The sequence below is a fragment of the Eutrigla gurnardus genome (assembly GCF_963514095.1).
Source record: "Eutrigla gurnardus genome assembly, chromosome: 4".
Lineage (NCBI taxonomy): Eukaryota > Metazoa > Chordata > Actinopteri > Perciformes > Triglidae > Eutrigla > Eutrigla gurnardus.
Window position 1 is genome coordinate 20,793,247 of NC_139918.1, and position 27,691 is coordinate 20,820,937.

General features: G+C 40.1%; 1 protein-coding gene across 1 annotated transcript; it reads right to left on the reverse strand.

Moving 5' to 3' along the window:
* pigk (phosphatidylinositol glycan anchor biosynthesis, class K) lies at positions 1-26,405 on the reverse strand. Its single transcript, XM_084008600.1, has 11 exons — positions 26,292-26,405; positions 26,046-26,099; positions 25,821-25,912; positions 24,747-24,882; positions 23,606-23,717; positions 22,599-22,695; positions 20,873-20,990; positions 19,541-19,651; positions 17,889-18,061; positions 11,701-11,776; positions 1-1,449 (listed from the first exon to the last, which is right to left on the reverse strand). Exons 1-11 carry the CDS (start codon positions 26,355-26,357, stop codon positions 1,333-1,335), a joined length of 1,152 nt encoding a protein of 383 aa, XP_083864726.1. The 5' UTR covers positions 26,358-26,405; the 3' UTR covers positions 1-1,332.
* Between the last annotated feature and the right edge of the window lie 1,286 nt (positions 26,406-27,691).

Here is a 27,691-nt window from a genome sequence, read left to right on the forward strand (position 1 = left end):
TTTGATTCAATGTTTCATCTTTAATCAGGGTATCAAAATCCTTCCAATTGAAGAAAGAAAATGAGCGTACTCTTTGAATGAACACCAGGAGGAATAGGATCACAGGAAATAACAACAGGGAGGAAAAGGGGAAGGAGAAATAAGCGGTGCATTAATAACGTATAAGAAAAGGTACCTGGTGGCTGACGCAGCAGCTGCCTTCCGGTACATATGGTTTCATTTCCAACTCCATCTATTTTTCACTTCAGAGGGAGAGTGGCAGCGGGCGCCCGATGGGCGGGTCCTCACGCCAAGAAGCAAAGACAAACTACCTCAAGTTCAATCCATATGCTTTGAGCATCAGTCACTCCCCCTCAACAATGAGCCTAATGTCGTGGTTACACATGCAAAAGGGAGAGGGAGGGGGGGGAAAAGGAGGAAAACACGTCCCGGCACAGAGGAGATTCATTTGGGATGGCTGGCGGCTCACTAGGTTATCACTCACTTATCGCTGCTGTAGTGCAAGACGTGGAATGGCCGGGGAAATAGCTGTCCATCACCCGGAATACAATCAGCGGAGTGCACGGCTGGGGAGCTAATGGATGTTTCCACAGGGAGGGCAATTTGGTGAATGGGAAAGTGGATGGGTCCATCATGCGAGATGGGATTATGTGCGATTGTTATCCTTCACAAGCGTGATATGACAGTCAAGGGGTGTAATGTATATGGACAAGGGAGACATTAAATAGTAATCTCTTCACAGCCCACTCACAGCCAATCAGCCTGCCCTCGTCCCACACTTTACTTCTTCTGACCGAGCAGACGCTCCGAGTAGCACTTTAAACAAAAGCTGCTGAAATACACAGAGTAGCACGCTCTCAAAAATAAATTAAATTCTTATCTGCCGACACAATCCAGTACATTTTAACCAAATCAAAGCAATTATGGACTGGCTTGACAAAACAGAGACGCAAAAATAAATAAATACATGTTGAAGTCTTTGTCAAACACAAACACACGAAACAGTTAAAAGTAGCCATAAGTCTAGCATACGCCCATGCAGAGTTTTGTGGATTTAAAATCTGATGCATGACCTTTTCCCTTTATCTGGAACAATGCACAAATATTACATTTCATCAGCAGAGAGCAATCATCCAAAAGAGAGAAAAAAAAAAAAAAGGCACCAATTGCATCAAGCAGTTCCCGGCCAAGAATTTGTGGTGCCATATATCTCCTTTCCATTTTCAGGAAAATATGCCTGTCACAAACTGCACCTCTAATATCCCTCCAGTAAAAAGCTTCAGAGCTGCAGCTTCGTGTCCTCAGATATCCAGCGGCGTAAACGCCGAGGCCTCAGAAGATGTGTTTGAGGTGCTTCATGCCGTATGTCTTGAAAAACACCAGGATGATTAGAGTCCACAGGCCCAGGATGAAGCCATCAGGAGGATGCCAGTCTTTCTGCTTTGGTTTCTGAGGGGAGTGGAATGGGGGGGGGTAAGGTGAGGTGAGGATGATGGGGGGGGGGGGGGGGAGAGAGAAGGGGAGATTGCAGGTTAGCAGTAGTGTGTATATTTCTTCTATTGAGGCTGATTGTTCTGTCATTCACACAGGCAGGCAGACGCAGAATCAAATATACACTAGCTTTATCTCTTCACACACTTTATGTACACTATCTGCTGTCACACACACACACACACACACACACACACACACACACACACACACACACACACACACACACACACACACACACACACACACACACACACACACACACACACACACACACACACACACACACACACACACACACACACACACAGAGCGGGTGGTAAGGCTCATCAGTACACCTCCCCTGTCTTGTGTTTGTCCCATTCACTGCCACATCATCACTTTGTGTATGATTATACTTTTAAATCTCTCCCCGTATTAAACATGCATCTCACAAGGAGCACATTTATATGCTAATGCGGCGGCAATATGCGGCGGAGAGAGGAGATTTAACCTCTAAAAAATCTTCCTAACTCTTCTGTTGGTGACAAAGCTACAGATAGGCTGCGGGGATGCACTTAAGAGATTTCTGTTATCCCACGCTATACATGCTGCCATTATCCAGTCAAGAAATCAGAAAAAGCGTCCACTGAAGCCAAAACCCCGAGAGGCAAAGAGGATGAACACACAGCAGGCACTCCGACTGTGAGTCACGAACTGTACACACAACATACAGTAAAGCTGCTCCGCAGATACTTGTGGTACTCAGTGTCTCAGTCCGGCTCAGCGCTCCTTTACTATCTAATGTTCTTTAACTCTTCCTGAAGAACATCCATATCGGCTTGACGCTGACACACAGCGGTAGGAATCGGAGCCTGGCTGACAGCAGACTGATGGGCCCTGGAGGATTAGACGCTGGTGTGAAAGCCACGTCCGGGGTCATTATTGCCCACAAACTCAGTCTGCCTCCGGCCGTAAGACTGGTTGGTAATAACTTCACATGGATGGCGAGTTAATTAGTTGGGAAAAGATTGTAAACAAATACCAGGAAGTTCTAGGTTGGTTTTGTTTGCTGTGCTCGTCCTTCATTAGTGAGTGATGTGAATGTTGCTTTGACTGTAGAAGGCATGTTGCTAATGTTGTGCCAACAAGTTAGCCGTTGCAACTTTAAAACAGGTGGACGGATTCAGAAATCCCTGGATAAAGTGACCACAAATTAATCAATGCAGCTTACAGTATAACCAGGGTATTTACCTTAGTTCATCGCAATGCAGACAGAATTCCATTTAATCTAACCCTGGTGGTATTTCTCTGTTGAAAGTGTCTAAATGCCTTGCAATTTATACGTAAATTGACATGTGCAAATGAATGGGAAGTTTGGGGGTTTTTTTGCTGAATTTCCCTTAATTAATAAGAGGTTGAGAACTGCTGAAACCATGTGCATATAAAAATAAGAGGCTGGCACATGCTGTAGAGTGGATTTAATATGTACAGCATCTGAAATAACTACCTAACAAGCACCAAATGCGAGTAAAATGTGGCTTTGGCAGCTAAAATCTCCACAAAACTGGCTGAGAACATTTGAGCACCTCAGTTATATTAAGTTTATTTCCCATTTCTCAAACTCTTCCTGCTGATCATCAGCCAGACAAATCACGGCTCCGTCTCAAACAAGCTTCTCATGGCGGACTGTGATGCTGCTGCTGCTGCTACTCAAAGCAAAATGATCTCATCTTGTGTGAGAAGGGAGACGAGGTTGAACTTGACCCACCGCATAATACAGTAAGCCTTAAATAACACACTGCACTTGATTCTCTCCATGAAACAGCATTTAGAACAGGCATAATTACACGTTTCTAAGAATAATGAATATGGAATACATTGGCTCGTGAAAATTATTGTAATTTTCTTTCACAGGTCTTGGAAAGTGAGGCAAAATTACACAAACTCCAAACTCCAGGTTTCGGTAACAACACTGCCAATTTGTAATGTAGAAAGACTGAGGAGAGCAGTTAAAATTGGCTTATATCCGACTACAAACGCATTTGAGCCCTGAGCTCCAGACTAGATGCAGTGTTGTGTCAGGGCTGGCTGTTTTAAAGCTGCTGTCACAATTTAGATATTACCTTATGTTTTTCTATTGGCTGAAAATGTACAACAAGAACAACATGAGTCTGAAGTCTGAAGTAGTTCAAACAACTCAGCTACTCAGACTGTTGAAGTACAGACACAATTAAACTTCAACTATAAGACGTTTTTAGACTCTGATTCAATGTTGTTTTTTTATGAGTATTTACAGAAAGCACGTCTGACGGCAAAGTGGTTGTTTAGTACAGAAATAGCCTTTTGTTTGAAAGAACCCTTTTTTTTTTTTACAATAAAACGTCTGGACTATGAATGCTACTTGAACACAATATTTTATTGTGTTCATGTAGCATTCATAGTCCAGACGTTTGCATTGACTCTGTAGGTATTTTATTATGTCTTGTGCTTGTGGTTTATCCTGTTTTTTATCTACAAATGTATAAATACTTCACATTATTACTGATGTTTTGTTTCTTCAACACATTACATATATTATTATGAGAAGTAACAATATTTATGGCTTCTTCAGTGCAGTCACCCGACACTCAACTCCTACAAACAGTCTTCCTATGCTTTAATGCCTCTGTCCATCATCTATAATATGAAAACAAATAGAATTCCACACAGTTGGAGGAGTAAAAGAAAATGTAGTTAAGAAGTAAAATCCTAGTGTGGACCACGGATCATCTCTCCTGCTGCTGACAGCGCTGTAAGCCAAAGATTCAATCACATGGGATGGGAGAAGAGGATTTACAGTCTGGTAAAAACGTCTGGTTCAAAAGTACTTCAGGCAACTTTTGTGCACTATACTACACTACTGTAGTATAGCCCTTCTTTGTTTCTCGACTTTAAATTTGATTGTTGCTAATTTGGTCATAGATACTTAAAGCTCCTTTAATCAATATGTTTATACTAACGGTATATCATATGACAAAGTGACAGTGTAAAAGGGGTCACTCGTATTGGAGCTACGGATCTAAGGAGCTTTATAACACCTTCCAACTCATTGTTTAGCTGTCCAGTCCACAACATTATTGTTTCAGTTCACTCTCACGTAATGTTTAGTCGCATCAGGTGGCTGAGTTCAGCGAAAAAGCTCTAAAACCCCACTCTGCACAATCATGGTGTAACAATTCCTGATATTATTTTGAACAGACATGAGTGCCTACATTAAATTCACTGTGAAAAGTACATTTTGCAGCCATGGTTGCTGGTTGGCTTTGAAGGCAATTTTTTTTGCTGACACTGCAAACAGAATACTCACACATAGTGCAGGGTGTCATTCAAAAATGACGATACCAGTACTAATAATAGTAGCGCTAAAGTTATACCGATAGAGTACATTTAATACATTTTCTCCAAATTCATCCGGTACCATTATGTGAATGGAAGCATCATAAAATGCCATTACCTCTCATTGAACGGAGTGGTGGCATTTCAGCACACAGAACTGCCAAGTCCATAAAATATACTTATATAAGATGGTACTGGGTTATTTCAGTCGATATCTTATAAGCTATCGAGTACCGATACCCGGCTCTACTCGCACAGTTTCAAATGCTGGTCTATATTGACCCCTCTGCAGTTGGAACTCCCCAAATCCCTATTCAACTTGACAGCATACTTGAGTTGTCGTTCTCCATGTTTTACGGTTAAAAAGACACAGAGCTATGACAACAGCGATCCGTCCCACCGAGACGTTGATATATTGAGATGAATACTGATCTGACAGTTCGGGCCGCCATCACACAGCCACGGATTTCAAACAGCACAAATGCGCTCAAAATCATATATTCAACGTGGTGGGTTTTTTTTTCCTGCTCTCACAACACCACATGCATCAGATTCGAGTTACATAAGAAAATTGGAGTTGAGACACATTCAGCTCCAGCCTAGGTGACAAAGTGGCTGGCAGAAAGACAAGGAGAGGAGCTGAGGGTTAAACATTTGGAGGACGAGGCAGAACCCGGCCGGGGATGTTCATTAGAGACAACTGGGAGCGCATCGCCATCGGGGGCTGTTGACCTCCGTGACAATGGTGGGCAGAGGTGTGCGTGACCGTGACTCTGTGTGTGTGTGTGTGTGTGTGTGTGTGTGTGTGTGTGTGTGTGTGTGTGTGTGTGTGTGTGTGTGTGTGTGTGTTTGAGACTAAGCCTCTTGGGTAAGGAAGAGCAAAGGGAGATGGATCGACTGTGACAGGAAGCCACGTCAACACCGCCGGCAGAGAGAGGAGCATATGTCAAGAGGGAGGAGAGGGAGAGAGCAACATCAGAAGAGAAGCAACAGAGAGGCAGAGGACCGGGGGAAATAACAAGTTAAATGTCAAATCATTTCATTATCAAATGATTTGTCATTTAACTTTATGATTGATTGATCAGTTTAGTATATTAAATGTAGCCCGACTAGGGCTGTTAATAATAAACCATTTAACTGCTAATAGAATTTTGCATAATCAACGCTATGCTATGTACTAACTGGGAAAGTGGCTCCGTTGCTGCTAATAAGGCACCAATCTCGCCTTTTTTTTCCTTAAGTAAACCATATTTTTGATAAAGAATCCTAAAATTAAAAATATCAGCTGATATATTCAGGCCTATTTATCGGACTAGTTTTGGTGAAAAATGTGAAAGAATTGTGAAGAATTTCCATAGTCCAAGGTGACGTCCTTGAACTGCTTCTTTTGTCTGACCAGCAGCCCAATATCCACACATTCAATTTATAATTATAAAAAATAGAAAAGAGCAGCAATTTGTTACATTTGTGAAGCTGGAACCAAAACATTTTGCAGGATTTGCTTAATGAATGACTTCAATGGATAATCTATTATCACAAGTGCTAATTTTCTGTCGGCCAACTAATTGCTTAAATGACTCATTGATACATTTAATAACTACTTAGAATATCAAATTTGGATAGCCATGGATAGAAATCACAATAATGGACATCTGCTCTCTGAAGGAGAGTCTTCAACTCGCACAAAATGAGAAGAAGGCAGCTTCTCCGGAAAAAGAAACAGACCTGTGGGAGGCAGAGGGAACGAATATTAGGCACAGAAACCAGAGTGAGGAGCAGAAGAAGAAGAAGCGAATGTTCGCTGACCTTCACTGACAGAACCGTTCACATCCCACTACTCAAGCAGCCTGCCTCCATTACACATGCTTTGTGTTGCGTATTCAATTCGCAAGTAAAATCAATTAACAGCTACCCATCTCATTGATTGGTGCTAATTAACATGGCCATGCAGGATGCTAATGGTCGGTGAGGGAGGTCTGAAAACGCTCTGCCAAACACTAGCACTCCAAGGTCAAACCTGCAGCAAAATTTATGTTGATGACAGAACAGCAGCCATTGTGTACTGCCAGGACGATCCAATGTATTGCCCAGACGTTTAAGTGCTGGGTCAGTTAAAGCTGCGGGGCCCATTATTCTCTCATAAAACATGTTTTGCTTTTCCAGATGGTATTATTTTTCATTATTGAGCGCAAGCAACATAACAAAGCTAATTCAGAGGAAAAGCTCATCTGAGCGGGTTTGGCCTGTGATCCACACAAACCCAACATCCACTTTTGAAAAGTGTCACTGATGCAGTCTGGGGAAAGGGGGATTTGGCGAGGGATGGAAGGGAGGCAAAGCATTAATTTTCAGTGTTTCCATTTACAATCCTCTGGAGCCATATGGTGTGGCGTCAAGCTGGCATAAGAACAAATAACAATTTGACGCCCGAGACCGGGACTCACAGCAGCGAGACAGGCAAAATAAAGTTGAATACACAAGAGTGGAGGGGGAAAGGGGCTCCGTCTAGTTATTTTCAGAGCTGAACATATTGTGATTAGGTGTTGGCAACATGATGAGATGTGCGAGGTTGGGAAGAGAAGGTGGCAGGAAGAGAGGGGACTCACCCCGTCAGCACAAGTGAGACAACTGCCAACAGTGACATGGCATTAATCAACTCCTCACGTATACACTTCCACATAGACAGCGAGGGGAATTTGTATACAGACACCATATAGCGCCGGTTTATACAGTATATCCACTGTCATTCACTCCGATGACTTTTCTATTTACGAGACGCCGCCTGCTCTACTGGCAAATGGGAAAATGACTTTTCTTAGAAGATAAATACAGTAAGAATATTTGTTTTTGTTGGAGGCACAACTGAAATCAGCCCACTTGGGAGTATTTTAGACATCTAATCACATCCAGCTCTTCAGATGAATGCATCTGATCAGCGGCAACAAAAGACGCTGCCACAGTGGCACGAAAAACAAAGATATCTCACAGAATGCAGCACACAATCTGACAGCTAATCAAAAAGAGGAGAGCTGTCAATAGGCTTTATGAACATTGGTCATTCTGCTGCAGTGCAGATGGATTATGGTAAGGGGAGGAGAGATGACTCAGTCTGTAATGACTCCTATCCTCAACCCAGCAGGAGTGCTGGCCGATGATCGAAATCTGAAAAGGGGTCGCCGGGTCGATGAATGTGTTTGTGCGTGAATGCGTCGTCCGTGTGGGTGCATTTAAAAAGAGAAGGGAGGTAGACGGAAAAAACTTGTATAAAGATGAAGAGACAAAAAAAAAAAGAGAATGAGCCAAGATATGATGCCAAGTAGCAGACGGCAGAGACTTAATGGAGTGTGTGTGTGAGGTTGCAAGCTCTCAATAGTGTGATTGCTTTTGTGCATTCAAAATTACAGACACAATTTACTCTGATGTGAACAGTGGGCAGAAGATCTGAAACCCGCCCCGTATTTGGCAGCCTATTGAGGCAGTCCTCAGCGATCAATTTCCCTGAGTGCTGCTGGGTGTGGAGACCCTTCCTGTTTCCCATCACGATACTCAATAAGCGTCTGACAGGGCTCAGGCCAGTGGTCAGCTTGATTTCTCTGGACCAACTGACTGTGACTCCTATGTTTACACCAAAGTCGACGCTGATTCCAACAGCTGAACCTGAGGGTTTTTCAGATTTCTATTTATTTAGTTTTACCGGTTTACTCGATTCAGCTGGATCTGACCTTTGGTATCAACAACAATAGTTTAGTATCCGTCTACATTGTGGGGATTGTAATTGTCAAATCAAAGGTCAACAACTCCAACTCTACTTTAGTTTCTTCAGTCTAAAGCAGGAGAAAAACAAATATGTAGTGCTGTAACGGACCTTAAACAAGCCATACATCTGCCCCTTCTCTTCCCCATACACACAGTTTGATATGCATGAACTGCAGCGTAGTGTGAAGTTAAGTTCTACTTTCAAACTTTTCGGCCTCGGCATTATTGCTTTCTCATCGCCGATCCCTGATAATGCTACATTGCTAGCAACAGATCTGTGTTGAAATCGGCAGGATGGGAACTTGAATTGCTTGCAGCACCGGAGCTAACAACTAACGTACAGAGGTTTCATTACGAGTTACATTATGATGCATTTATTCTCTATTCAGTAAAAATGTGTCTTGGGCAAAATTAACTTTATCAACACAGCTGTCAATCTAGCTCAGCTCGAAGCAGCTTATAAAACATAATTAAAAACTTCTAATGCCAATATTTCTTTATGTCAATAAAAATATATAATCCTTTTTTTTCCCTGTATGTGTTTTTACGCAAATAAACTAAAAAGGATTTGTTTAGATTGACGTTATTTTTGGGGGAGGAGATGGAAAAAGAATAGTCTGGAACCTTGTATACCAGTTGCTAAATCAAAACAACATCACCATCAATCCGTATAGGTTGATATGGCTCAACGATGATCAGTAATCTGTATAGGCAGCAAAAATGGGATTTGGGGGATCTATACACGTTACATTTGCACCGTTTTATCTGCTGATCAGATCTGTGAATAAAAACCTTGAGCTTTGTGATCGGTTGCACCCCTACAAATCTGTGTCTGCTAACTAATGAAAAGACTGTTCTGAAACCCCACAAAGCAGCTGCTTTTGCTTTTGCACTAAAATAGCAAGGTCGGGTTAGATACTTGGCATTACTTCAGCAACTGAAATTACTTGGCATGTCTTTAAGCATTTACAAAGAGACACAATTGCTCAATTGTCACATTTTCCTCAGCAAAATGTCACATAAAAATGATAAAGTGCTCTAAGTTTACTACCTGGGAGAATGGTAGATACCCATTTAGCTTGAATGTAGAGAAGAAATCTCTGGTGGATAACAGCTAACCAGCTCTGTAGTGGAAAATGTCCCTTTTTTTGGTTGATGCTTAATTTTTGGATTAAAGCAAAATTCATAAGGACCCTGAGTCATAACATGCAACCCATTAAAAAAGCTCTGCATATTGGGCTGCTCAGTTGAGGGCCACAATGTTCTGTTTTTCTAAAGATGTTTTCATGCCCTGGTTAGAAATTTAAAAAACGGTCCTCAAAAGGTTCGTCATTGAATAGCTACCTATGCTCTGCATCTTTTAAAACATTAAAGAAAGAATATTGTTGTTTGGCATGTAGTACAAAAATTGTTGTGTGACTCTCCAAGGTTGTCCTGATTCGCCCCGATCTGGGGTCATGATCACTTCACCCCGGCAAAGAACGACATGGGTTTTAAAACATGGCTGAACAAGGGCATAGTGGAAATGCAGGTTGTATATGAGGATTATGTAATTCAGTGAGTTAAAGGCAAAGTTTGACATACCGCAGAAACACTTCTTTAAGTATTTACAACTTTGAAGTTTTATTCTGGCACACTTGCAACAACCTCCATTATCCACCTTAGAAACACATGTCACAAAAAACTGTTTTGGGAAAAGGCTGGTCTCCCGGTTTTATAATATGCTGGTTGAAAACCATAAGGAACATTCTGATAGTAAGAGACGGGAGTGGATACGTGACTTACAAGAAGACATTTCACTCAGTGAATGAGAGTAAAATATGTTTAAAAACATACTCAAACCATTAACAGTGGATTGAGAATGATACAATTTAATTGGATAATGGGAACATATACTTCCCCTGTACAATATATATAAATATTTAATTTGTTGGTGGGAGTGTACGATGTAACCTATATTTAGAACATTATTAATATTAATTGATTATTATTGTTATTATGTTAGCTGATTATTTTTTTGTAAGTGTTTATTTAATTTTTTTATTTATTACTCAGTAATTTGTTGACTAATTTGTTGGTTCAATTTATCTTTTTAATTATTTATTTTATTAGGACATTTAATTTATTTACCTTTTCTGTATTATTATTTTAATTTGTGCCATATGTTTAAATTGGTGGATGTTTTATGAATACAAAAACCAATAAAGATATGTTTTAAAAAATAAGCTCTGCAATAAAGATTACATATAAGTAGCGTTCAATGGCCGTTGTTAAAGCTGTCAAAGAACAATCCAATACAGCTACAGCTGAAACTAGAGGTTGAAATAGCACTTAACTGACACGGTCTCTTATTGAAAGGAGATTGCATTGGATAAAAACGTGTAGGCGGTCATGTTAATGTTTTCAAGTACAGGTTTCTCTGAGGCAGCCAAACCCCCAATGTAAGCATAACTAATGTCTGCTCTCACCCGTGGCAAATATTAATGTGACTTCTTTAATTTTCCGATGCACAAGTTGAACAGGAAATTATAGAAATAGTATTTTTAAAAGGCTCTTGATGGAAAAAGCTCACACAAGTGTTACAGAAGACCCAAGACCGTCTATTTTGAATGCAGAGCACACGTTCTAAAGGTGGAATGAGGAGGAATAGGTGTTCATTTGTGAAGGTCGGCCCAAGTGAAAGCCGCAATCCATTTGGGAATGAGGTGAATGCACAATTCCTCGCCACAATCCTGCCTCTCTCTCATTCTGCAGCATTTCATGGCGTCCCCTCCACGCCGAGACCAGGAGGCACTTGCATTTCACACTTTGAGATGTCACCATGGATACGACACAAAGACATCTGTTGGTGGATGTTGCACATAACTTTGTGTTCCGTGTCCAAATTAAGGACAAACACATGGACACACTTCGAATAACAAAAACACAGGAGGCAGAACAAATGGCTGCCCACATAAAAGGCATAGTATCTCCCGAACACAAACAGTCATTGCACCATCATGAATAAAAAGGCTGTTAAAATGTCTGGGTTGTATTCACGTGGACCTCTTCGTGTCATTTTGAGTGTATCCCAGAGACTGTGTGCGGGTCTCTTACCTGATGGATGATCTCAGACACTGGCAGCTGGTCCACATAAGAGTACGGCTCTCTTTGCAGCTCTCCAGCCACAGAACTGAAACACAAAACAGCACTCTTTCAGCATTTACCTGGAGTAAGTGCACTGGAAATATTAAGCTTTTGTAACGTGGGATGGCATTAATCAGTGATGAGGGAAAGCTGTGAGGAACTCCTTGGCAGTGTGTTTAACAGAGCATTTCAGAGCTGAGCAGAGAGATTGACATCCGGTGCAAATTGATCCAAGCGAATCCATTTTTTTCTTTCCTCTTCATAAATACATTAAAAAAAGAAAATCTTGTGGAAAAACAAGAGTGTCAAAACCATCTTGACAATATACGTATCCTACCCTGTGTATATCACTGCTCCAAACACAAAAGGCCCCTTAGCTGTTATATAATCACACCATGGCCTCTCACTGCTCTCCAAACTTTCTTTATCTGCACATGTTCAAAACTTGTGTGCATCTGTGCCAATTTCTGAGTGGCATTTAATACAATTAGGAAAGCTTAGACCAAGTTTACTGGCGAACAATGAAGCCTGTGTAATATTTTGACTTGTGTCTCTCTTTCATGTATTTTCTAATTAATGCCCAGATAGATTTTTTTACCATCTGATATTCTATATTAATCTTCCACTGCTTTTGAAAGTACTTCAGTGATTTGTAAGCAACAGACTCACTTTCAGAGTATGTGTTTTTCTGAGTTGCATCATTTCAGAAAATGCTATAAACACTGGTGGGAATTTACGTATGTGAATGTGTATGAGAACTCTTGTATCAAAGCCAGAACACAAAGATGAATGACATGTTATTAGGGCAAAAACCTGCTCAGTTTTCATAGTAAAGGAAAGCTGAACTTGGGTGTTTTTATTATGCTAACCTTTCTTCGTATGAGGGGAGGAGGCGAGGAAGAGACGGAGGGAGGGAGTTGAGGCAACAGAATGGGAAACTCTTGCTTTGAGAGCGTGATTTTAAAGTGGTGTCAATAATGTGTGGTACAGTTGCATCAGCTGAAGCTGCAGCAGAATGTTCTTATTGATATAATAATTAGTCGTTAGCAGCTGTTTGCACTTGTAAACATGTCACATAACAGCAGTTGAATTGGACATAGCCTGCATTCAATTTAAGCCTGTTTAATGCCTTAATCTTCTGAAAAACTACAACTAACGCAAACGCAACAGTTACATCTGTAGAGTCCTGCCATAGTTTGATGTTATTCAAGCTGTGCATCACGCCTCTTTTATGTTGTGGGGACCAAAAACACTTTGCAAATAAGGGATTGGGAGATCCTCCTTGATGGGAGGCAGGCCGGGTCTCAGGAGGAGAGGTACTTGAGGAAGCATAAGTTAGAAGTCATAAGTTAATGAAAAGCACCCTCTAAATTAATTAAGTAAGATGAGGTTCAGCGTCAAGGACACCAAGTTGACACATATTAGTTCATGTGAAACTAGATGTATTAAACCTGCGACCTATGAGGCACAGAACTAGTTATCCAGTCACAGAGCCGTCCCGCTCCCATCATTAAAAAAAGCTATTAAAAAAGCATTAATGAGCCACATTGAGTTACATTTTATTTTGCTTAAAACCACGTGGCCCAGCTGTTTTAGACGTATTGAGTATAGATTTTTTTTTAATTAACCTTCATACTTGTGTATTTCAAAGATTCAGCGAGAACAAATGGGCATTGTAGTGTGGAGAGACAGCAAACGTTCAGAGGCAGACAAGCCCATTATTGACTTTGGTGTTATCATGCTATTTGTTGAAAGTAGTAAAGAAAAAGACACATTGCTAGCCGTATCCTTTAAAGCTATAGTGGCAAGATTGTTGTCACCAGCATGAACCTGCCAACAAAACTAATCAAGTTTGCATGTGAAAAGTAAAACACAGAAAAATGTCCCATTCTGACTACTACTAATTTAGCAGTAGAGGGACAACATTGAGGATTATTGGAAAATGTGGCTCCCCTTGATTGCATTTCTGGAAGAAGTCCGTACCTATTTGGATCCACCAATACACCAGAATCTTTTATGAGAAACCGTTGGGTTTCCAAAGTCACAGTCATACACACAGAAGAGTCTCAGCTAAAGGTCACAATGGAGTAGAGGTTCGACTGAGTGGCTGTCTTTGGCTAATCAAAGAAAGTTCAGGACTGACTGCTGCTGACAAAGTGGGCCGTATCCACTAGTGAGCCACCACTTGCTGTGTGAAGGAACCGGCCCCCCCCTCTCCCCTTTCTCTTCTTTCCTCCCTCTGAGTTACCTTTGTTCAAATTCTCTCTCTTTGGCTTTTTGCGCCCTCACCCTTCCTCCTTTCTCCATTTCGTCTGAACTCCATTTCTCTTTCCCTTTCTTTCCCCTCACACATTTCTGTGCGGTAGGGCAGAAGTTGCTCTGACAGACAGGAACAGAGACAGAGGAAAACTGGCCGAGCTGGCTGGCAGAGAGACGATCTCCTGCTGAGCCATCTCTGCGCTCCGAGCTCCTTCTGCCACTGGAAAATGTCACCGAGCACCGACGTCTCTCTCCGCCACCCCCACCTCTCCTTTTCACTTAGCACAGAAGATGAACTCTAATTCAATTCAAACCACTTTCCACTTTATTTTCCATATAAAGAGATATTTTTGGGAGAGGATTTTTCAATCCACTTAGCTGATTCTAATGGATGTGACTGCCCCTCCCCACCTCCAGCTTCACTATCGCTGCTGTCACTGCCATCTTAAGGTCAAACTAATTTTCTTTTAACATCTGCTCTACTAATGACCCAAGTCGCTTTTGGAGACTCCGTCCAGCACTGCGGGTCACAAATTATATTAAATGGTCTTTATTACTCAAATGGAATATTAACTCAGCTTCAATTTGATAATTGATATTATCCTTGGAGCTTTGTGACCCACAAGATGACATGTTTTGGTCAACAAGCACCTATGGCTCCAACTCCACGTCAGTACACTGTTATGCCTGTGTTTAATGAAGAGGATTCGAGGGTGTCCATTATGTCCTCTCCATCAAGAGCAATTTACTTAATGGAAGAGCTTGGTCTGAAGAAAAAGGAGTCGAGGAGTGAGAATAAGAAAGGGACGAGCATGAGCAAGAGAAAGAGACTCACACACTTGAACACACATGTACTCTTCATCTCTAAACATCCTGCTCCACTTGTCTGAGTAGCCGGATGAGCTGACAAAAGTGGATTAAAGGAGCACTATATTTAATAACAGCTTGTTTCACAGGACATCTGTGATATTTTTCTATGTGGGAGGGAATACATGGAGCACACAGCAACCCGTTTTCAGGTCTTATGAAACGCTATTATTTAATTTTACTTGTTGTGCTGGACAGAGGTCTCACAACAATCCTTCTTAGTGATTGCTTTTTTGAGATTATCCAGATGTGTTGGCAAAGGGTTTAACCAAGCAATACTGATTTTGTAGACAAAAACCCAATTCATATGGGAATTATTTCTCTAAGAAGGTGGGGCGATTGCTGTGAGTAGACCTGCGACTAATGATTATTTCATTACTGATAATTACTACTAATACTATTTTCCCAATTAAGTGATAGAAAGTGAAAAGGATTAAGTGATAAATAGACATTATAATTAGAGCCTGGGGTGGAAAATTGAAATTGTTTGTCTGGTCTTTCCCATAATTTAAGTCCATAGAGACACATAGGTATGTTTGCAATTTCTCAGCACATGGTTTCAGTTTGAACTATGAAATCAAATTTTTTTTTTAATCTGACAGCTTGTTGCCGTCAACTCATATCAAGAGAATGGCAAAGAAAAAAAAACATGCAAGCTTGTCAAACGAGCTACTTTTACATCCGTTTTTAGATGCTTCTGCCACATCTAATCTACCTTTGTAGAGCTTTGAATAACGGTTATTGGGTGCATATTAAAGACAGGCAACAGCGTCACCTTGAAAACTTCAGCTCTTTCATTCTCCTTACAATGCATAATTAATTGCAATACATAAAACAAAACGACATTATTTGATAAGCATCCTGGCGATGAACATCCTGGTTTTTCCGGCAGAACTTCCTTATACACCAAACCTCCCTCTCAATTTGCAAAGCAAATATTCTACCACCTACCTCCCCATGTATTATTAATCTCGTCCAGCACTTAATGATAACGGCACACTGGAATGTGACAAACGGAATGACGGAAAGTGTCGTTAGCTTCCCTAATATCTTTGAACTTTCACAATAGCGTTCTCTATCATTCCTAAAAGTACAAAGACACTACTAGTGCTTTGCTGCATCAGTGAACTTGGCTCCATTAAGCATCAAATGAATCAGGGGATTGCTGGTTTCTTACATCAGAATTGGAGATAAAACATCTCTCTCTCTAGGACTGAAATAGGGCAACAGTTCGATAACGCTGAAGGCGTGTTTCTATGTTGCATGGAAGATCAGCAGACCTAATGTCTGGGCCATGATCAATGATAAAGTAATAGGGGAGGTTGTGTGCAATCACTAACTAGCCTAAGGCCAAAACAGCTGATGACTCAAATCGGTATGGCAATTGCCTCTAATTACTAATTAGCAGCCGACCGCATTAGATTCTTGCACTATAACACCTCCCAGAGTTCAATTAAATCCCATCTTAACCAAATTAATAGAAGTGTTGGGAGCATTATAAGGAATAAAGTTTTCATTTCCATCGCATCTGTTTGTAGAGCACCTCAATCTGTTCCTTACCCACAGCACAATGAGGCAATATATGGAGGACTGTTTGCATTTTGGTGCATTAGCTGTGCGTTGCCTTAAAAGAACCAAGGTAATGTGCGATTGAGGACCAATACAACAAAGCAAAGAAGATGGTCACCAGGCACAGAGGATGATGATGATGATGAACAGATTCCACTTTTTCTGAGTCACACACCTTAACATTTGCAAAACCATAAGTGCATTTGTCTAAACAATTGCTATGAAACGCTGTAGTGACCAATGGGGGAAAAAAAGAAAATTAGTAATGCAAACATCTGAGGTATTTTAAAGAACTGATTGAGCATTGGTTGATCCAACGCCTCGAACATGTCCCTTTATTAGTGAAAGTCTAATAAAGCACATTTACAAAAAAAAGGCTAATAGAAATGTATATCAAATCTGCTAATAACTAACACCTAGATGTTTTGGGGACGGTAAGACTATACAAAAGAGAACCAGAATAATACATTTTGATCAACATGCCATAATCAATTGATAATGTAGGAAGTCATTTTGAGAATTTCAATTCTGATCTGACAAATGTACCAAAGCAAATGAGAAGAACCGAGTTCGACGGCTCTCTACAGACATCTAGTGGACAAATGTATTTGTCACAGCATGTATCAGCCTGTTGCAATAAGAGAATGTACTAAATTCATTTTGGGTGCTTGCTGTCCGGTTACCACAGTGTGGCACCAGAGACAATCCATCAGCAACACTGCTGCTCACTTTATGTCACTTATGAAGAGTCAATAAACTATAGCCCGACGCCAGACAAGGAGGAAGGTCCAATTATAATCTCCACTTTGTGAACTAGAGGAGTATTGTTACTGATTATAAATATTATCTAAATGATTTATATGATACTTCAGTCATGTCATTCGTCAGCATTTAAAAAACAGGTCTTAACTCACATATAGAGTAGTCATAGCAACATCCACTGTGTCGCAGAGACCGACCGCTCAACACATCATTAGTAGAGAAATCAATTTCACTAATGAGAGACAATCTAAACAGAAATCGAATACTAGTAAGTACGTAAAACGAATTTGGCCCGTAGCCCTTCAATTAAAACAAAGAGCGGCTGAACACAATTAAGGTTTTTAAATCCAGGATGTCCCTAATCCACTTTGAAAATCAAAGCGATTTTAGACTTAGACTTTAGAGCTTAAAGGTAACACAGATTTTCCCCAGAAGTATTGCAATGATATTTGTAGTGCATCATAGTATAATTACAGTTCAAAGTCTTGTTGAGAGTGACAAATTGTTCCAGAGGGCCTTCAATGAAAAGGTTGATCTACCTTTAAGGTAGCAACTTCTCTGAAACAACACATCAAGATAATTCAAGACTGTAACGTACAGATGTTACTTGTTTCGATTGACAGTCAAGTGTAACGTAAGAAAATTTGTTTTGGTAAAAACATTACACTGATGACGAATACAAACAAATAAACTCAGCTTACTTCTGCTCCACCTGCTCAATGGGTTCAGTCAGGTTGATGGTTTCCATGGTGATCTCGACTTTGCGCACGCTACCAAAGAAATCTGTGATGAGGGCACTTCCGGGGTCCCTCAGGAAAAGATCAGTACGGTGGCCCGGTGTGGACACACACTGACTCTTGGGACATACTTTGAACTGAGGAAGCAGAAAAAAAAAACAAGCATTGTTTTAGAAATATGTAAAATGTATGTTTAGTGCAATAGACAGCCCACAAACAGCCAAATTCCATTACAGCCACCCACTCAGCAAAACCAAATAAAATATTCTAAGTATGTAAATAATGAAAATATCTACAGACGATGACGTCAGGTGATTTAGCATTAATTACATGAAAACTTTGTTTACTTCTACTACTTTTCACAGCACAAATAGTATCAAGCTGTATCAAACATGGCTAGAGCTGCAGTGGGAGGTGTTAAAATATGCAAAAATGTGTGTAGAAGATTAGAGGCAAGGAGCATGACATTTGCGCACTTCATTGTCAATTACAAATCCTTCCGTGCCTGGCAGTGTTACCACTTATGGGGTTAATCCTCTTAAAGTGTGTGATTCATCAGTGTGTTGTCTGATTGGGCTGTCCACTTGAAAAGAAAAATCAAATCATTAAACCTAGGTGAACATTATCTCTATCAGCCAAACAGGCCTTGAAAAATACACGACTGCTGGGGGATTTTCTGGGGTAGATGGAGGCAATTTCTGTTTCATCAAAGGGCAGACGGGTAAAAAAAAACTTGGTGGGCTCGTCCGAGAAATCTATATTATCGATCCTTGATTCCATAAAATAGCTCAAGAACAAAGAGTGCATCTCCAGAAACCGAATTGGAAAGAATAATAAGCATTAGTCAGAGCACATCGATTGAGCTCAGACTGAGTGCAAGTGTGAGGATTTGAGGTGTTTTGATTGTAAATTCAGATAAGGAGGGAGGTGGAGGTGGAGGTGGAGGTGGGGAAGAGGAGCGATCCCTGCAGCCAGTGAATCTGTGCAGGAGTGTAAAAGATGAAAAGGGAGGTGCTGCTGAGATTGAGCCGTGGCCCGGAGCAGCTTGTACTCACCATCACCACTGTCATGTGCCAAAGGCCAACAACCTCAAAACAGTATCAGACATTCTGCTTCAAGTGCAGAGTTCTGTGCGAGACCAATGCTTTCACAGGAACCGAGCCACCCTGCCACGGGCCATCAGCATCAAAAAACGGATCACGTTGAATATGAATATGTTAGAACAAGTAACGATTACTTCATTAACCTTACATTTTTTGGGGGGAGGAGGGATCCATATCGATGAGAAGGCCTATCCCAATTTCTCAGAACCCATTTGTTTTCATAAAGCTTGTATTGTAATCAATTAGAGCCAAGTAAGTATTCACAGTAGGAAAAAGAGTCAACATAGATAAGTGTGCATGGTTCGCTCATGCTGAATTGATAAGTCGATCCAATTATCACTCATTATCAACACCAAATGTGAAACTAATCATTGATTTAACTAAAATACTCTTGTTTCTCGGAAAACGGTTTTCCACTATTTTAGAGACAAGACAATCTGTGAATGAAAATATATATACATAACTGAAATGAACAGGTTGCTTCTACTCTCTGACAAACACACACATATTTACCAGGTCATTCATGTTGGCTTTGCTTGCAGGGTGGATGTCTTCCAAGAACTCCAGCAAGTAGAAGGTGTAACGGTCCATCAGATGGACGCCAATGGCCAAATCTGGCTGGTGCTGGAGAAGGAAAGGAGGAAAATTCAATATCCACCCATGCTGTATCATCAGTACAGGTGCTTTAGTGGCACAGTTGTACATAAAGTTAAAACATTTTGGAGGTTATCATCTGAAAGAAGACCATTGCAGCTAACATTTAACTTGATTCACTGTTTAACTATGAAGGCTTTTACATCAGGGACCCGGGCCTGGTTCTGAGAACACTTGAGCCCCAAATTCCAGTTTGTACGCTTGATGAGTGTGAAAACCATCTTCAGGCACGGTTCATCAACCACTGGAAAAAGCAGCCTCGGGCATGGATTATGTGTACTCGGGTACGGCTCAAATCAGAAGTGAAAGTCAACTTCACCAAAACAATGAAGAGGAGCGCTATTTAGAACGTGTCGCCATGACTACGTTGTCCCATTCAAAAGGATCTCTGGCCTAACGAAGAAATTAGATGCATGCTTGAAATTTGGACGGACGAAAATATCCAAGCACAGCTGAAGCACAGCGAACCGTATGGGTTATAATGCATATGTCGACTACATTTTTTCAGATTGGCAGTAGGTGGTGCGCGTTCTACACAGTGGTCATGTCTAGAAGGTGTAACCACAGCAACATCGGGTACGGAACAACAACTATGATATGCTGAGCAGAGCAGGGGGGCAATCGTCAGGCACGGTACGAATCACAACTAATGCTGAAATGCACTAAAGCATGTCAGTGTAAAAGACAAATGAATGTATGAATGAAATTAATATTAGACATTAGAACTCACACATCATTTGACCATTCGCTAAGCACCCCCCTATGTTACTGTTGCCCGGTATTAGTGAAAGATTTAGAGTTAAATCCTTAATTCAAGTGATTTAGAATTTATCTTTGAGTGAAAACAATGGAATTGTGTTTGTGCATGAGTTTATCAGTCTGGAGTCTTTGTGTTGATGTATGAGCAAATATGAGAATATTGCAGTACTCATCACTGGGCCATAGACTCAATAACCATCATTTGATTTAACCATGATCGCCTCATAGCAGGACAGAATTGTCTCAAATTGGAATGGGCGGACTCGAAGGTCTGGACCCACATAATAACAGACATTTATATAATTAAAAATCTTTGAGGTTCTAGTCCTCGGCTGCAATGTGCTCTATCAAACCACACTGCTTATTAGAAAACCTGACAACCTGATTGATGATTTTTCATTTGTCTCCCCCATATGAGGGCCAGTAACTCACCGACAGAGAGTCCTCTCCAACTTGACTGCTGGCCAAAGCCATGAGGTTCGGGGAGTAGAACCTTTCATACATGGAGGCGCCCTGACATGTGTCGATGATGAAGAGCAGCTCATTGTACCTGGAGAAACACACACACACACACACACACACACAAAAACACACACACACACAATGATGTACATTCTCAAACAAGACTGATGAGAGAATACACAGCTGGTATTTCACTCGTCCATTTGCTCCAATAAAACCTGTTAGAACAAAAACCCTCTAGTCATATTTCATACTGCAGTTGCCATGGTGACCAAGAAAAACCAACAGCTTCATCGAGTCCCTCTAACACACCCACGCACACAGTTTCTCCCCTTCCTTCCACAGTCGCTACCTCCTTTTCCCTCCATCGTCCCTTTCTTCCCTCATTAAAAAGAGAAATTACCCTTCAACTTCCTTCCCTTGTTCAGGCAAACATGAGCTGACTTTTACTTCCAGTTGACTGAAATGAGATGATTTGGGGATGATGGAAGGGAGGTGGCACAGTCTCTATGGTGAGTATAATTTGGCAGTTCTAGCCTGTAATTATCACATCAGCATCAAAGCTGGCATCACTAAGCTTTTATCTTGCAGCCTCGAGCCTGACTGTAACCCAGACACACGCCATTGATAGGTTTAGAGGACAATAGAGGAGCCGGTAACAGAAAGCCGCTCTTGCTCATTTAGGGTCTCACATTGCACAAATTAAACATAGCACATAGCACCATAGCAAAAAGGAACCATCTATAAACAGGGACCGTCTGTCTGTCCTTTATACGAGGTGTTATTATAACTAAAACAATATTCCCCTTGCTGTTACAGTAATATAGGATGTGTTTTATAAGTTGAATAGGTCGGTAAAATATGAATTATTACAGCCGTTTCAACAGCACCAACACTGACAGAATTCTAATAGTTTATTATTAGCTGTTACTGAGCTCGACAGGAACAGTTGCCAGGTTGCCATTAGCAACCATTTTCAGAAGTTGGCAACCAATTCTTGGCCTTTGATTGTCATCAGTGTCAACCGATTTTTAATATTTAAACAGCAAAACATGCAACCTTTAATGGGTGCAAAAGAGGAGAAAAAAATACCACTGATTCATTTTTTAGGGATCTATGAAGAACATGATAACACCTGCACTATAATGGTATACCAGGAATTGTAAACTAATAACACTTAAGAGTCAACGACTTTTAACACTTGACTAATGTATTATAAAGGGCTTCCTACGTAGTGTTATCACTGTGTAAATCCCGTCTTCCATCTCATCGTTTTTGTTTTACAGTCCAGTTCCCTCTCAGCACTTAGTTTTCAGCATTGTTTTTTATCCATGTGTAACTCTTTATGCAAAATTGCACTGCCAAAGCAATGGAGGGGTAGTGAGTCAGTTCCCCCGTGGCATCACTTGTTGGTATAGTTACAGGTGCAACAGAGCACCCTTCTGACCACATCCAACTCCTCAGTGCTGCAGGCTGACATAAGTAATATGAAGTATGCACTCATTCACGAGAAAGTACATTACATTAGAGCCTAATCACGTTTATATTATATATATATATATTCTTTTTTGATCTCCATTCAATTAAATGTTGAATGCAATGTTGACTTGCTTCACGGTTCATTAGCCATCAGAGAAAATGAGTTGATAAAGAAATAACATATTACATGTTTCTTCATGATTTACAGTTTATTTACCTTCTTTTCTGCCACATCTGCTCAAAAGCGTCAGCCAGTTCCACATTGCTTATCTCCTCAGAGTCCTGAAACTTCAGAAAGCCATTTCCGCCATGGCCTGTTAAACAACCACATTATTAATAATTCATTCATCTCCGATTCGTAATTCAAAAGTGTGATGTACAGTTGAATAGAAAACAAGTAAACTTCTGAACATGAACATGAAACAGGCTGGCTGTGGTAAACACTGTGTTAATTTTGGCCTCGTTAAGCCACAGAAAAACAACATAAAGAAATTGGTTGATTAAAAACCTGAATCTTTCATCTTTAAAATATTTTAAGAGCATTAAAAAACATGCATGTATTGTTAGATGTGAAGTACTAGGTTCATTAATATGTGGTAGATGGTCATTTTAGTAATTTTACAGCTTCCACATTGTGGTCACCTTGATTAGCTTTTGCATTTTGATTGTGGTGAAACAAACATTTCCTCTAAAACATTATAATACTGTCAATTTCTTTGTGATTTCAATGTGATTTTACCTTCTGGGACAACTTAATTGTTTTGTGTTTTGCCTTGAAGGCTGGTTGTTGTGTGGTTTCATGCAGGGTTTAATAGAGGAGGTGGGTTTCCTCACCTGAAACAAATACCACCTCTGCCATCATCATAAAAGTGAATTAACTTGAATTAAATTTAACATTAACCTTTTGCTGGTAAGAAAAGATATGCAATTTCTAACAAAAATTACCATCATCTACTACAGTAACTGAATTGATGACAAGAAGCAGGAAGATCTAAGTGGTTCTCCACCTTTGTTATTGTGATCTTCACCTACATGTACTATAACTGAAAGCAATATGTTTCTTCTCTGCGACATGTAAAGAGTCTAAAGCAGGCGTGAAGCCACTGTAGGAAATAAGTGATGACGCTTCAGTCATAAAAATGCTTCCATCACTTAGCATCCAATACTAAATACATATAAAGAGTGCAAGAAGAGTATTTGGGGATGGATTTGTCCTTTAATTACCTGTCAGGTATATGAGGATGTTGCTACGGTCGTCAGACAGGAGGCGTTTGGAGCGTGGAGTGCTGGGTGGCAGCCTGCCAGTCAAAACACGCAGGAAGTTCTCCACTGTGACCTGAAACAAGTAAACGATACGGCAACAATATTCATAGCCCAGCATGGCTTTGGTAATTACGAATTATTTAATGTGTATCTTCTAATTTAATGCACATAGAGATAAACAATGAGCAGATTGACAATGTTAAATAAAGAGAACATAATTTCAGCTGTCAAAACTTTTACTAATTAAAATACAAAGGCATTTCACAAGCGTAATGTTTCCTCTGCATCAGTAGGGTCAATATACGGTAGCCGCTCTAGTTATCTTTTAATTAAGCTGTGAGAATCCATTACTTATTGTATTCTTTTCTTCTTTTTCCTCTCTTGAGCTTTATCAGCTGCACATTGCCGTTTGACAGCAAACATGGATAGGCAGTGCAGTGTTATTCATATTAAAAGACCAACATAAAGCAGAGTAAATAATCAAAAACAAACTGTGATAAAGCGTGGAAACGCCACCGCGGCTCTGCCTTGTCATAGCAAACAAAACACTTGGGTACTCCTCTATTTGAGAATGCAAATCATATCAAGTCATTTCCTGCTCTACAGACAGCAAACAATGGACAAATAGGGTTGACCATAGCCCCCTTCAATTCCCAACTGCACATGAATCAAATCTGCCTGCATGTGATCTTATAGTATTCCGTTTCTATAAAGCAGGTGAAATAATAGATGGGTATATATATATATATATATATATATATATATATATATATATATATATATATATATATATATATATATATATATATATACACCTTGGAGTTAGCAAGATATGCAAGCTACACACAAGCTACAGGTTTTAACATGTCCCCTTTACCAATGTATTTTCCAGTAAATGGGCACATATTTAATAACTGTAGCTGACTAAAGGTTGATTGCCTTTTAACCTTTCAAGATATTGACATGTACAAAATAGACTTTGATAATACCGAGGCCAGTGGAAAATAAATTGATTTACAGACTGCAAAGAGAAGGACTCTCTCACTAAGAAAGACCTTTTTACACTTGCGCGTATAACTGCCAGACTGAAATGCGAACTGACCTCATATCCTCGGTAGTCCACTTCTACGTCGTCACCGTACACATTGAGCTCCATGTTCTTGTGGCTGAAAACTGTGGCAGGTTTGGGGTTTCTGTGGTTACAAGCCATGTCATCAGCCAGCATGAGAACTATGTGGCTGGAAAAAGAGCAAATGACAGAAAGCATCCAAATGACTACATTAGAAAATAAGAGAACGGTCTTAGGCTGTACTCATGTTCACTGCTATTTATGTTGAATACCATTAGTGTAATGAAATTACACTACAGTATATTCATTTTGCAGACGCTTTTGTCCAAAGCGACCTTCTTCCTTCACATACCACATAAAGGGAGCGATTCAGGGACATGTGGATGAGCCAGTGATTGAACCACAAATTCTTCTAATGCAACTTGCTGATATAATGCGTCATCATATCATAATATAAACCTGGGAACGTGCAGAATGATATAATTTCCTCATCGTGTTGCCACCGTGGTATTGGCGCAGACACTAATAAACAACATTAATGACAAATGGCCGTGCATGTCTAAAATAAATAGTAGACCTAGACATAGTGCTAACCAGCATGTGGTTTAAAGGCAATAACAATTCTACTATTTCTCATGAGAAGCACCTGATTGCTGCTACCGTTATATGTTCTCTAGCCAGGGATAAAAGGCCTCTGACACAGCATTAAGTCTATCATTTTACACAAAAATACATCATGTAAACTCAAACTGAAGACATGTTTAGCTTATAGCTAAAATTTGATTCATTCCATGACCGCACAAACGTTAGTTGAAAACACCCATATTACTTGTTGTGTTCCTCTCTGCTTTCATTAGTACATCCAAGTAACAACAACCCTATAGTCAAATGACTCCTTAAAACTCAGGTAGATAGAAAATATAATTGAAATAATGTGTAACTTCCAACGTACACGTAGTGGAGGCTGTGACCACGAGAAAAAGGCTTAAATCAGCTCATAAACATCAATGATTAAAATAAGAAATACGCAGTGCCTGTGTGTACCTCTCTGAAAATGACACATTGAAATGAAACATAAGGACAGGGATTGCATCACAGTTAGCCTACCTGTCAGGAATGCCCAGCCTCTTAACACTTCTGTAGACAGACAGAGTATTGGCGACATGACGGTAGTTGAACCAGAATCTGGATGTGCACACCTATGTATCAAATACAGACGCTTTGTAAGTCACAAACATGTTCCTGCTGCTCCCATTAGTAACGCAGAAAACATAAATTAGCATGATGCACCCAGCTAAAGATGAAGAACATTTACAATGAATGAATTCTCACCAGAACAGCCCAGTTGTTAGTATGGCCACTGCTGAAGAACTGTCCTACATTATCCTGAGAAAAAAAGTGGAGGAAATAAATAAATGTACGTATTTTTTTTAATCTAGTTTCGGCTCTTACAAGCATTCCTGCAAAACAACTAGCATGACAGAATGCTAACATGGGAAACACTTCAGGTCAAATTCGACATAAAACAAACTAATTGGCGTGATAGACATTAAAGTATGTGATAGAATAGACACTCACCTCAATGTTGAGGCTATTCGCTGATAAATATGTAGCAAATAAGCTAAATAATGTGAGTATTTTCATTGTGCAGCACTGTTCGCTGTGTGTGCATCCAGGAAGTGAAAACCGGCGAATCCACCCAGCAAGCGCTTCCGCCAGGAGACATTTCAAAATAAAAGCGTCGGTATAGTGTAGAGAATGTGCGTGGATTAAAAATATCAACTTTTAACTTGTAGACAAAAAGCACGTGAAGGAAGGTCACACTAAGCTGCTCTACTGCAGAGTTGTATGCCGAAACGTTTTATGGCTGATACATTATTTCTATTTACAGATGTCACTTACATACGCTCTGCAAAACAGAAATACATTGCACGTGCTACTTTAAGTGAAGAAAGTAAAATAACTAAATTAATTTTAAACTGCTATAAACTTGGGAACATTATTTGTTTATTATTAATTTTAGCTGAATTTGTCCCCATACCTCTATGGGTAGCCTATAATAGCCTATTGTGTTTTCTTGTGACCTGAACATATTTGTGGAGTGCTGCTTGCTGAGAGTGACACATAGAAGCTCTATTATCTGATGATTCAGCTCATGTATTTGTGATTTAAAATTAAATGGACATAATTCTTGTTGGAGTGAACAAGCTGTTTTACTGTAATAAATGCTCATATTCCTGCAAGGTCTCCATTGAGTGTTTTATCCAACTTGTTTCTGATGTTCATTACAGAGTTCATAGGGGGAGGGAAAAAAATAAATTTGTGTTTTTTTGTGGTATTATAAATATTTGTTTAGAATTGTAGTTTATTTCAGTGATTTTGCATTATCTGGCAATATAAGTAAGACACTTAAGAGGTCATAGCACACACCTGACAGCATGTCTAATTTGGCGACTCATTATTTTTTTAAAGCATAGACATCAAGTAATGCTGAGAGCGTACTTTAAGGCTCTCTCCAATAAGGAACCTAGTAATGAGAAGTGACATGTATATCACAGGCAGCAGATACTGCTGCAACCTTCAGTGTCTCTGGGAGCCATGGAGTACAATCTGAAGCTATGGAAAAAAGCAAATTCTTCATGCAATTCTAATGTAACATTAAAATGCAGCAAAAAGAAGGTCTTATAGAACTCAGAGTGCCTTTACAGGTCTTCCAACCACGTCAATCCTCTGGATGTCTCTCACTTCTGCTGCTTTTTGGCACACAGCCTCACTCTCCTTCCCAGCACAGAACTGATCATGATAATGCCCTCCTCAGAATGCACTGCATTAGAAAATTAAATCATTATTCTATTTTCAATCCCTGAAATATTTTCCTGTCAGGCTGTTTTGTCCCCAGCAGTAAGCAGAGATTCTCTGCTGTGCGTGAAATGTTTTTGGGATGGAGTGACCCTCACGTTCTAACACATTGGTGTCAC